Raw genomic sequence first — 13,903 nt, forward strand, 5'->3', positions numbered from 1 at the left:
TGATCCGTGGTTCCTGTCAAATCAGTTCTACAATGGGCTATACGATGATCACAGAGCCATACTTGATGCATCATCCAACGGAAGATTTCAAAAGAACACCGACGATGATAAGGGATGGGCTCTTATTGAAGAGATGGCGACCCACTATGCTGAGTACGGAAACCCGAGGGATGGTATCAGAACAGTTCATGCAGTCGATAAGCAAGTTGTGGCTCAGCTGGAACTCTGGAAGCCATGAATGTTAGGTTTGATAAGTTGGAGCTGCATTCTGCTGGGGAGCCTGAGACAGTCCATTTGCATACTAGAGGGGAGACTGTCACATGTGAGAGGTGTGGGAGCAACGACGGTCACACTGCTGTTGGCTGTCTTACGGAGAAGGAACAAGTCCTTGCTTTTCAACAATACATGCAAGGAGGGGGTTCCTAATATAACAACCAAGGGGTAGTCCATCCCAATTTGAGGTGGACAAGTAAAAATGTGCTCAATCCTACCCATCCTCCGCAGCAGCAGCCGCCATATATCACTCCTCATAAGGCTCAACAAGGCTTTCAGAAGCCTCCTTCCTTTCCTACACCTAATCAAGGTGCATCATCTTCTGGTGGAGTAAGTGAGCTAGGTGAGTTGAAGACGATGTTGCAGTCTTTGACAAAGCAGTGACAGCTGAGTGATCAACAAAAAGATGTATCTATCAAGGCACTTGAAACTCAAGTTGCCCAGTTAGCCGCGAACCAATCCACAAGGAAACCGGGACATTTACCGTCACAAGCCGATAATAATCCACATGAGACGGTGAATTTTATCAATTTGAGGAGCGGTTATTCATATGAAGGACCGAAATAAGACCATGGGAAGGTAATTACTGCTGATGAACAGTGTTCTGTCGAAGAAAAGGAGCTGACGACAAAGAAAGTACTCGATCGACTAATTTCTGGTGGTCGATCGAGTGAAAGTGCTAAAGAAAGGACTCGATCGAGTGAACAAGAAAAAGAATCTACTCGATCAAATGAAATTTTTGGTCGATCGAGTGATTTTGTTGAAGAAACAGCTCGATCGAATGGTATTTCTGGTCGATCAAGTAGTGTAGATAAATAACAACTCGATCGAGAGCCTGCTAGTGCTCGATCGAGTGAAATATCGCCTGAAAAACCTCGTTCGAGAGGAAAGAAGCGTTCGAAGGATTTAGAGCTTGATCCGGCTGGCACGTTGGAAGAGAGGAACAAGGGACTCGAGATACCCATCACGGTGCCCTTCCCGAGGCGTTTGCAAAGTACTAAAGCTAATCAACAATTCGGCAAATTTGCCAAACTCCTGAAAAGTTTGCAAGTCACTGTGCCATTCGCCGAACTGCTGACACAGGTACCCTCTTACCTTAAATTTATGAAAGAAATTTTATCGCGTAAGAGGCACATTAACGACCATGAGACGGTAGCTTTGACTGAGGTGGGGACGGCCCTAGTTCAGAATAAGTTACCTCCCAAACAATCAGACCCGGGTAGTTTTTCGATTCTGTGTCATATTGGTACCCATTTGATTGATAACACGTTATGCGATCTTGGCACTAGTGTGAGTGTCTTACCACTCTCTCTGGCTAAGAGATTTGGTTTGACCAAGTTTAATTACACAAACATGACTGTTCAGATGACCGACCGTAGCATATCACGGCCACTAGGTGTCATAAAAGACATACCTGTTAAGATCGGGAGGTTCTTTACTCCCGTTGACTTCGTTGTACTTGACATCCCCGAAGATGCCCATACCCCTATTATTTTAAGGAGGCCATTTTTATTCACTGCCCGTGCAGTAATAGACGTCGGGGGCAAGATATTAACTTTTCAGATTGGGGACGAGGAATTGATATTCCATCAGTCTAAGTTCCGAAGGGCTCCCATGCAAGCTCAGCCTTGCAATGCCCTCTCTTCTATTGACCCTCCTATTGACACTCCAAACGAGGATTTGGAATATTGTGCTGCTATTGTAACCCCTCCGCCTCAGGTTGAGAGCAAAAAGGAGGAAAGTTCGTCTATTTTCCTTGCTGCAGGTACAGATGAAAATAATGTAGGAGTTGTCAAAGGGTATTGTGCAATCAATGTCAGTCAAAGTGGGAGTGACGATGTCAAAGCCGATGTGAAAGGAGTAAGGATGAGAAAAGTTCGCGCGTACGTGGACGTCAACTATTCTCCTCCTAATGATTCAAATGCAAGCTCGTGGAAGTTGAAGAGGATGATTAATGTTGTTGAGATGACGTCCTCCAGTCAGGAGCCCTCCGAGGGGCTATTGAATTGCCTTGAGAAATGAGCGGGGAAATGCCCCGTGTAACAAATTGTAAAAACAACTTTTAAATTTTCCGTTGAATTTTATTTATTGCTTTTAATTAGGACAATTAGAATTTAGACATTTTTAGCGTAGATTAGAGACCATAGACTGTTACTTTACGTATTTGGTATTTTGGGATATTTTTGAGAGTGTTTTTATGCAGGTTTGGGGAATTTTACGCAAATTCAAAGGAACAATAGCAAATTCAAGAGCTTACACGAGGAAAAGAGCTCGATCGAGTACTTTTTGTACTCGATCGAGTGGAATTTGTTCGATCGAATGGTTTCCAGTTACTCGATCGACTAAAGCTGGAAATGGGAGTTCTCGATCGAGTAATTTTTTACTCGATCGAGAAGATGCATACAAGAAGCTCTCGAACGAGTAGTTTTAAACCACTCGATCGAGTGATTTTGGAAATGACACGCAAGGAGTTTCTTAAACTTCCTTCTTTTTCTTTGTTATTTCATTTCCTCTTTATTATTTCGACCCCCTTCCATATTTGCGATCAAAAAAACCCCAATTCCTCCATTTTTCTTGCCCATTTGCCAAATCCACCACCTACATTGTGTTTATTGTTAATTAATCGTCCATTGCCCTCTATTTTCCTCTTGATTATTGCTATTTTACACGGTCTATTAAGGGTATTAGGGTTTGCGATTTATCGATCACAAAATCGCCTTTGTTGCTTGTTGATTGTCGATTAATTGCTATTTGTAGGTTCCTAATCATCAAGTAAGTAATTACTACACTTCTTTGCATTATAATTTCATTAATTTTGCCTTTTATGAAGTGAATTAGGAATTAGGGTTTCGATTTTCCGTTTTGGGTCGAAATTTTCTACTATAATTTTGATTCAATGCTTCATTCGTCTTACTTGATGCTTAATTCCCTTGCCTCGTTGATATTTACTTGTTTAATTCGAATTTTACAAGAAATTTGCGATTAGGGCTAATTACAGTCGAAATTTTTGACTGTAAACTAGGTTTTGCTGCTGCCATATGCTTAATTCGCCTTAGTTGTTGCTTCATTTGCTGCCATTGATGCCTGATACCCTTCCCCTATCGCTGTTTACTTGTTACCATTCGAAGTTTTGAGGACACTTTGGGAATTTTTGGGCTGTAGGTCGAATTTTTTCGACTGTTAGGGAATTTTCATGCTGATTTCACGATGTTTTTCATGCTGTTAAACTGCTGTCTCTTATCAAATTCCCCTGCCCAATTTGTTTAGGATGGATTCTAGCTTGATGCCCTCTTCGAGCTCTGCTGCCAGTCCGTCCCTGTCTCTGTCTGAGTCGGTAGTCCCTGCTGCTACTACCGTCTCCGCACCTACCAGTACCTCTGTTTTTCTAGTCTCTGCTGCTGGTACGGTTTTTCTAGTCTCTACCAGCCCTGTTTCAGCCACCACCTTAGTCACAGCCACTACTACGGCTAGCACTGCTGCTAGTCTTTCTTCTTCAGTGGCGGTCACAGCTGCAGCCACATCCTCTACTCACTTCCCCAATTTTCTGGTTGGTATGGGGAAGTTCGTGTTTTGTATGTTTATTCTCGCTCTTTTATTTATTTTGTCTCCTTTTTATTTTATTATTTTTCATTCTTTATTGGTTGTATATTCCCGTTCCCCTGTATATATCTGCTGGTGTATGCTGGAGGACAACGAGGGCGTTGTCCGTTTTGGTTTGGGGAGGGTATTGCATCCTTTTGAGTCTACATTTGCATTTGTTTTGCATTCACGTTTATTTATTTCAGCTTGCATTGTTTATTTATTTCATTGAATATTAAAAAAAAAATATTAGAAAATTTCGAAAAATTCAAAAAAATTCTACTTTATTTTCGCATATAGGTTGAGTCGGAACGGTTGATTTCCGTGATGACATTGCACTATAACTTGTCATTTTACTTGAGCCTTGCACTTCTATTGATGGTTATTAGCTTTGTCATACGCATAGTCTACGAGTTTTTGTTCAAATATAGCTGACTGTTTAGACTTGACCTGATAAATTGGCAACCTACTTTACAATTTCTGAGGATTAGAGCCCATAACTGGTGACATGTTCATCATTTTTGCACTTTTATGACATTCGATTTCTTGTCAAATGCACACATTCGGGTTTGTGGTCGGTGTCACATGCAGGGAGGTGCTTGCAAATGTTCCCATTTTCTCATATTTTTCACCCATTTAGCTCCACTTAAGCCAAAACTTGCCTTTTTGACCCATTAGCTACATCCCAAACTGAGCCTGCTTAGTCAAGCTAGTTTAGTATGTCCTTTTGCGGTATATTTTTTTCCCGTATGCAGTTTGGTTCATATCATTTGATTGGAGTTGGTGAAAATAGAGGAAGGAGAAAAAGAATTGAAAAAAAAAGAGAAAAACGTGAAAAGAAGAAAAAAATAAAGAAAAAAGAAAAAAAAATGAAAAAAAGTGTGATTCACGTGAAATAGAAAGAAAAAAAAAGAGTTGAAAAAATTATTTGATATGTTTTAGTTGATTCATTTAGACGGTGTTACAAAAGGAAAGTTTGTGACCGTCTAACTCCTCCATTCTTATTCCATATTTTTGAGGAGATTGTGTATGTGATTAGTGAGCTGTGTGCCAAATGAAGGGCACTTGTACTCTATTTTCCAGTCAGTTGAGATTCGGATGGTCTTATATGGCCTTGTTTAGGAACTAGCTTGACGCTTTTACCTCCACATTACCATAACTTGTTTTGCCTTTTCTCACCTGAACCTCACTATTCCCATATCATTTGTAAGCCCTCGGCTATGACGGACATTATTGGTTGGAGTGTGTGCATTAGTACTTGAATCGTCTTTCATTTTTGTTGCATGCATGCTATGTAGGTCGCAGTTAGGTGAGTGACTGTTTCTCTTTCTCTCTTTCACATATATTATTCACCCTTTGCTTCATGAGAGAAGAGTGACCACGTGAGAGTCCAATTTTGTTGGTCTTGCAAGGTCGATAGGTTATAGTTGTTATACAGTGTTCAAACATGTAGGTTGCAAGATCTCCTCCTCTTCTTCTTCATACAGTGTTCTTGTTCTCTTATACTAATTTTCTCCTCTTTAATATTTAGAATCCGAATTGTTATAGTTGACAATTCCCTTTTATGGTAAAATGCTCACCATTTTACCTTCCATCACCTTTTGATAAGATTGTACAGAGAGCCTTAGTCGGGAATTACCTCCACCCTTTTTGAAGAACTCAAGAACCGACTTATTAGAAATATGCTCATTCTTCTTTAAGCTAGTCTTTAAATCTATACCACAATTACTTTTAGCATCCGTCACCTCCATATTCACACTCTCATTATTATCCTTTATACTCATGTCACTTTGACCTTCCATCACCTCCGTGATCACGCTTTTGCTTTCTTTGATACTCACATCAAATTTCGAGATATAAACTGACTTCTGATGGTTCCCCGTCTTGGGAGCAACGATTGTTCCTACACTCTTTTACCATTTTCCTTTATGAGAAGGTGACTTTTTACCACATCTAATTCCCTTAAAACATCCTTATTACTAGGTTCAACCACCAAAGCTTCAACCAAATCCAATTTAGCTTCCAAAAACCTTTTCAACTTCTTATAAGCAACCGCCCGACGAAAAAGTGCCTTAACATTACGAGGAAATGTGTACGAAATCATGGAGGACAAGTACGAAGTAGCTCTGTATTCCTCAAGTTTTAAGGCACATGTAGCGAGATTAGAATTAAGGGAAACAACAAGGTCAGATAACAATTTGATATCTTCACCTCCAATAGTTCCCAGACTCAAACTAAGAAGTTTACAAGCTTCATCATAACAAGCTGTGGCCCTGTCAAAATACTTTTGGCGAAAAAGACATTTCCCCTTGTTATTAAGCTCCCTCACCTTAGTCAAAGCTGATCCCTTCAATTTCATAAAGCAACCTAACATCCTATCCCCTCATCATCCAGAAACCCATCGTTAACATGAGCACAAGCAAAAGCTTCAAGAAATTTATGATAAACGGTAGCGGAAGACATAAATACAATACCAAAGAAGTGGAAACAACAGACCACAAAACTCGAAACAACTCAGTCAACACTGATAAAAAAACGGTAGCATGACTCCTCGACTCTGAACAAAAGCCTGACTAGCAAGCAGACTTCAATTGAACAACTATACCCAGAAAAGCAAAGCTGACATACAAAGAGCTAACCACACTAAAGAAAGTCGATTGGAGAAGATGGTGAAAAAATCACCAGGAATTAACTAACAACAGCGAGAGAAGAACAATCAACTAACCCGAAAAAGTAACATGCAAAAGAAAGATAAAACCTGGAGCATTAAAAAAGATAAATCGAATCGAAATCGAAACAGCCACCAGATGACAGTGAAGAGAAGGTATAGAAATAGATATGGCTGGAGAAACCTCGCTGGCGACCTAAAGATACGTCCGGAGGAGTCGCCGGAGTCTCATCCTGTAACACCCCCATACACCAAGGTGCCTTACTAAGACCACCTTACCATATCAAGGTGCTACCATCTCGGTTGCCCGAGGTAAAGTATATCAAATAGACCATCAAAGAACATTATTGTAAGAGATATCAAAACTGTTTAAATCAAAATATAAACTAATGTCCAAACCAAAACTGTTATAACTCCAAAACGTCCAAATGAAACTAAAGTTCATGCGACAGCGGAAGCTAGCTAAGCACAAGGTGATGACTCGGCCCCATCCATAACCCCCGAGCTACATCCACAGCCATTACCTACTAAACCAATTGCTCACCATCCTCGAATGGATCACCATAGTTTTAAAAACAATAAACGGGGTCAGTAAACTGCATAACCAAGATAAGAAATCACAAACACAAACCAATACACAATCAAATACAAACTGCAGTAACCATCCTCCAAACTCTAATTGTAACCAGTAACCGACTACACACCAAAGTGTGTACCCTGGCAGGTTACCCATCGTAACAGGTAACCCACATCGATAGTGGGGGACCGAAACCTTGCCCACCAAATCCTCTCTTATCGCAACGAGCGAACCCAGATCATTAATTTGCACATCCCCTTGTGACGGGAGACATAAGAGGTGAACATGGGGTTAAAACCATCTCTCGAAAATGGTCCCAAAACAATAGTACCAACCAACAATATAACCTCAATCAATCTCAATCTAATGATACATGTTATACAATCAACCACAATCAATCTTAAATGAATTATACAATCAACTGAGTCGGGAAACCCTACCTTATCACAAATCCAAGTCAAGCACATCAAGCAATCACGCTATAAAGCCTCCTCTACGAAATCCTCACCTACTATAATATCATTCAACCAATATACAACATATACAAAGACCAATCCCCCAAAACCCCCAATTAAGGTTTGTGAATGATAGCCAAAATTTATAAATGACAAAGGTAGAACATTTAACTGATTTAAAAGACGCGAAGAAGGAATGAAACCCCCAAATCTATGAACCCTAGCCTTAAAAATGATGAAGGTAATTGGAGAACAGTGTTACGTCGTTGAGAGTTTAGAAAAGGGATTATGAAACTGATTATAAAATGATTAAGTCAATGACACGACTTATATATACTTCTCCAATTATCTTAATCAAAACTGCAGAATCTAACCCGTCAGACCGGGTACTCGGTCGAGTACCTGGGATACTCGACCGAGTACGACCTACTCGACCGATTTCCTCACAACTCGACCGAGTGCACCCAAAACAGTAGCCTGTTTAAAAGCACTCGACAACTTTGTAATACTACGGTTTTCTATGTCTATGGGTACTCTATCGAGTGGGGCTTACTCTGTCGAGTAAGTATGTTTTCATACGAAACAGTTGGCTACCTGATGGGTACTCGATCGAGTATGTTGGGCACTCGATCGAGTAAAGGGCACTCGATCGAGTAAGTGACTTACTCGATCGAGTAAGTGAGTCTTACGGGTTATTTTAGCCAGGTTTTGTGAATAACGCGTGATTAGTATAAAAGGACTCCGTCATTCTTTTTAATCACTTTTCACCTTTTCTAAAACCTTTCAAGAGAAAAAGAAGTTACGTAGCTTTCATTCATCACGTTATTAGCAAATCCTAAGGGCTAGAGTCATCGGATCGTTGTGTTCTTTACGCCATTGAGACCGTCGTATTGTGGGTAAGCTTCTAGTGTGATTTTTATATCATTTCATTGATTTTAGTTGAAATCCTAATTGGGTAATTTGGGGGTTTTGGGGGGTATTGTTGATGTTAGATTGTGATTGTATGATTATGTGTTTATAGGAGGTGATTTCATTGAAGAACTATTTTCATTAGCTGCTGTGACGGTCTCGTATGATTGTTATTCCAGGTAGGGTTTCCATACTCACTATTGTTTACATGGCATTATTGGTAATCGATTGTTGTTGTTGTATATCATATTGGTATTGGATTTGGAATTTGTGATTGTTGATAGTAGATTGTGATTGTCGTATAACTGTCTGTGGTTTGCGAGGTGCGTCGTCGGCTGAGTGGAGTCACTTGCGGGAGTGGCTTCACGCCCTTGATTTGCCTTCTGTGGAACCCGCCACATAAGGGCTATGCACATTTAGGAACTTGGGTTTATCGCTCGGATGAGATGAGCGGGGCTTAGGTGGGAACGGCTGTGCTCCCCCCACTGGCGGTGTGGAATACTTGTTGCAATGATTATTCTGGCAGGACTATATACTTTAGTGTGTAGTCAGGCGTGTGATTGTGTGTTGGAGATTGGGTTGTTTGGTTGGATTGTTGTATTGCTTTTGTTGCAGCTGTGTTGTTTGTGTAAACAGTACTGACCCCGTTTAATTGTTTTAAAAACTGTGGTGATCCATTCGGGGATGGTGAGCAGTTATTGAGCAGGTATGAGTTGATACATATGGGATAGCTCGGTTGAGTCATCACGAGTGTTTAGAAGTCTTCCGCTGTGTCAAAATATTCTTTTATAGTATTTCAGTTTGTTTGATAGTTTAAAACATTTGTATTTACTTTATCAGTCCTGGATTTGGTTTGTAATTAGTTAAACTCATTTACTCAATTAAGTATGTTTCTTTATTGCCCATTTGATATACATGGGCTCGGGTAACCGAGATGGTAGCATTCCCATGCCTTAAGTGGTCCTGGTAAGGCACTTGGAGAGGAGTAGGATGCGACAAAGAGAGTTTAGTGGTTGTACTTATTGTGGTAGATTTAGAAGTTTGAGTCTTGATGGAGAATAAAGAATGGATTTGTATTGTGGTAGATATTGTTAAAAGGTTATAGCCGTGCTTGTAGTAGTGTGATGTTTAGGAGTGTGAGAATACTTCGATAGTGTTGAAAGTTGGATGATGAGGTTTATGAGTTCGATAGTGTTAAAAGTTGGATGATGATGTTATGAGTGGGAGTAAACTTTGAGGACGACGTTCTTTTTAAGGGTGGTAGAATGTAACATTCCGTTTGATGTTTATGAGTGTCTTGATAATGGATTTTTCTAGTGGATAATATGTTAGTGAGACGAAGCTAGCGGCTTTGGTGGATGGTATTTGGTAGTGTATGGAGTTAGTGTCGACAGACTATAATGTGGTGGATACGATATCGTGAGCCATGTTGCGGAGGTAGGTTGTTTTGAGTCGGCATAAGTTGTGGTTGAGGTTTTGTTTTGAGTCTTTGTTGCGTTGTTGTATCATGGTCGAGTGGGCATGTTTGTTTTTTAGTACGGGTTGAACTTCGGGGACGATGTTCTTTTTAAGGAGGGAAGACTGTAATACTACGGTTTTCTATGTCTATGGGTACTCTATCGAGTGGGGCTTACTCTGTCGAGTAAGTATGTTTTTATACGAAACAATAGGCTACCTGATGGGTACTCGATCGAGTATGTTGGGCACTCGATGGAGTAAGTGGCTTACTCGATCGAGTGAGTGAGTCTTACGGGTTATTTTAGCCGGGTTTTGTTAATAACGCGTGATTAGTATATAAGGACTCCGTCATTCTTTTTAATCACTTTTCACCTTTTCTAAAACCTTTCAAGAGAAAAAGAAGTTACGTAGCTTTCATTCATCACATTATTAGCAAATCCTAAGGGCTAGAGTCATCGGATCATTGTGTTCTTTACGCCGTTGAGATCGACGTATTATGGGTAAGCTTCTAGTGTGATTTTTATATCGTTTCATTTATTTTAGTTGAAACCCTAATTAGGTAATTTGGGGGTTTTGGGGAGTATTGTTGATGTTAGATTGTGATTGTATGATTGTGTGTTTATAGGAGGTGATTTCATTGAAGAACGATTTTGATTAGCTGCTGTGATGGTCTCGTGTGATTGCTATTCCAGGTAGGGTTTCCCTACTCAGTATTGTTTACATGGCATTGTTGTTGTTGTTGTTGTTGTTGTTGTTGTTGTTGTTGTTGTTGTTGTTGTTGTTGTTGTTGTTGTTGTTGTTGTTGTTGTTGTTGTTGTTGTTGTTGTTGTTGTTGTTGTTGTTGTTGTTGTTGTTGTTGTTGTTGTTGTTGTTGTTGTTGTTGTTGTTGTTGTTGTTGTTGTTGTTATTGTTGTTGTTGTATATCATATTGGTATTGGATTTGGAATTGGTGATTGTTGATAGTAGATTGTGATTGTCATATAACTGTTTGTGTGTTTGCGAAGTGCGTCCTCGGCTGAGTGGAGTCACTTGCGGGAGTGACTTCATGCCCTTGATTCGCCTTCTGTGGAACCCGTCACAGAAGGGATGTGCACATTTAGGAACTTGGGTTTATCGCTCGGATGAGATGAGCGGGGCTTAGGTGGGAACGGCTGCGGTCCCCCACTGGCGGTGTGTAATACTTGTTGCGATGAGTATTCCGGCAGGACTACACACTTTAGTGTGTAGTCAGGTGTGTGATGGTGTGTTGGAGATTGGGTTGCTTGGTTGGATTGTTTTATTGCTTTTGTTGTAGCTGTGTTGTTTGTGTAAACAGTACTGATCCCATTTAATTATTTTACAAACTGTGGTGATTCATTCGGGGATGGTGAGCAGTTATTGAGCAGGTATGAGTTGATGCGCATGGGATATCTGGGTTGAGTCATCACGAGCTGTTTACAAGTCTTCCGCTGTGTCAAAACATTCTTTTATAGTATTTCAGTTGGTTTGATAGTTTGAGAAACATTTGTATTTACTTTATCAGTCTGGGATTTGGTTTGTAATCAGTTTAACTCATTTACTTAATTAAGTATGTTTCTTTATTGTCCATTTGATATAAATTGCCTCGGGTAACCGAGATGGTAGCATTCCCATGCCTTAAGTGGTCTTAGTATGACACTTGGAGTATGGGGGTGTTACATACTTACTCGACCGAGTAATCTAGGACCAGAAAACCGTAGTATTACAGTCTTCCGTTCTTGAAACGAACTTCGTTCCCGAAGTTCACACCATACCTGATACAACATGCAAAAACAACTCACTAACCATGCAACTCGAAAGAACACCTAACTCAAAAGACACCAACATGAACCCAACTATAACCAACAATTGTTTACACAAACAAAATCTCAACCATACCGATCTCAAAATTACCCCAAAACACATGCGACCATCTCCTACCCCCATAAAAGACAAAGGTTATGACCCCATAACCAAACATACCTACTCAAAAAGGTGTGGGTAGCCTTCCCTCATTGCCTCTTCCTGCTCCTAAGTGGCTTCCTCCATGTTGTGATTGGACCATAAAAAATTAAGCAAGACGATTTCACCATTCCTTGTATTGCGTACCTTACGATCCAATATCTCTTTTGGTACCTCCGTATAAGTTAGAGCTTCATCCAACTCGATATTCTCAACCTCAAGTACAAGTGATGGATCACTCATATATTTACGAAGTTGTGACACATGAAAAACATTTTGCACCCGATCAAGAGATGGTGGTAAAGCTAGCCGATAAGCTACTTCACCTACCCGATCTAAAATCTCATAAGGATCTATAAATTTCTGAATCAACTTTCCTCTGTTGCCAAACCTCATGACGCCCCGCATAGGTGAAACTTTCAAGAGAACCTTGTCACCCACTGCAAACTCAATGTCTCTTCGATACAAATCCGCATAACTCTTTTGCCGATCTTGAGTCGTTTTCATCTTTTGTCGAATCAAATGCACTTGCTCAACCATATCTTGTACCATATGTGGTCCTAAAACCACAGCCTGAACGCTATCATCCCAACACACTAGACTCATACACTTCCTCCCGTACAATGCCTCAAAAGGTGCCATCCCAATGCTCGTGTGATAACTGTTGTTGTATGAAAACTCTACCAGATCAAGTCTATCCTCCCAACTCCCACCGAACTCCATCACACAAGCTTTTAACATGTCTTCTAAGGTCTTGATAGTCCTTTCAGTTTGACCATCTGTCGCAAGATGAAATGCCGTACTCATCTTTAAGGTAGTCCCTATCTATTCCTTCAACTCTTGCCAAAACCGAGATATAAATCTCGCATCTCTATCTGACATAATATCCTTTGGTACCCCGTGTAACCGTACCACATGCTTCCTGTATCCCAGAGCCAGTTGAATCTTACTCCAAGTATCTTTCATTGGAATAAAATGGGATGACTTTGTCAAGCGGTCGACGTAACCTAGATCATATTGTTACCCTGCTGAGTCCTCGGTAACCCCACAATAAAAACCATAGAAATCTATTCCCATTTCCATTCGGGTACCTCAAGTGACTAATTATTACCTTGAGGTCTCCGTTTCTCTCCATTTACCCTCTGACAAGTCAAACACCTAGCCACAAATTCCGCTACCTCTTTCTTCATATCGGGCCACCAAAACGTCTTCTTCAAGTCCATATAGAGCTTGTCACCTCCCGGATGTACCGAATAAGGAGTGCAATGAGCCTCCGTCATAATGAATTTCTTCAACTCGGTATCATTAGGCACACATCACCTCCCATTGAAACGAACACTCCCATCTGTATGGATAGAAAATCTTGAAACTGTACCATCCCCTACCCTTGTCTTCCCCTACTGAATCTTGGGATCAAGTTCCTGTTTCCTTTTTATGTCATCATAAAGTTCAGGCTCGATAGTCAAATCACCGATGGCATCTCTCTTGTGAATCATATAAATCCCCATGTTATTCATCTCTTCCTTTAATTTCATCAGTGACATGGCAGTGCATAGTGAATGCACACTCTTCCTACTCAAAGCATCTGCAACCACATTAACCTTTCCCTCATGATAGACGATCTCCATATCATAGTCCCCAATCAGCTCCATCTATTGTCTCTGACGCATGTTTAACTCCTTCTGAGTGTAGATGTACTTCAAACTCTTATGATCTGAAAACATTTTAAAGGTTGCTCCGTACAGATAGTGCCTCCAAATCTTTAGAGCAAAGACAACCGTACCCAACTCCAAATCGTGAGTAGGATAGTTCTCTTCATATGGCTTCAACTGCCTCAAAGTGTAGGTAATGACCTTCCCATTCTGCTTCAAAACACAACCCAACCCATTCTTCGAAGCATTGGTATAAACCTCGAAGTTCTCACTTCCCTCAAGTAAAGCTAGAACGGGAGCTGTAGTCAAACGCTCATTTAATGTTTGGAACGCCGTCTCACATCTCTCATCCCAACAAAATATGGTCTCTTTC

General features: G+C 40.5%; 1 protein-coding gene across 1 annotated transcript; it reads right to left on the reverse strand.

Annotated features, from left to right (window-relative positions):
* Positions 1-5,755: 5,755 nt before the first annotated feature.
* On the reverse strand, positions 5,756-13,158 carry LOC141628344 (peptidyl-prolyl cis-trans isomerase FKBP65-like). Its single transcript, XM_074441501.1, has 3 exons — positions 12,990-13,158; positions 12,209-12,318; positions 5,756-6,199 (listed from the first exon to the last, which is right to left on the reverse strand). The coding sequence occupies exons 1-3, from the start codon at positions 13,156-13,158 to the stop codon at positions 5,756-5,758; spliced, it is 723 nt and encodes a 240-aa protein (XP_074297602.1).
* Between the last annotated feature and the right edge of the window lie 745 nt (positions 13,159-13,903).

The sequence above is a fragment of the Silene latifolia genome, chromosome Y (genome assembly GCF_048544455.1).
Source record: "Silene latifolia isolate original U9 population chromosome Y, ASM4854445v1, whole genome shotgun sequence".
NCBI lineage: Eukaryota > Viridiplantae > Streptophyta > Magnoliopsida > Caryophyllales > Caryophyllaceae > Silene > Silene latifolia.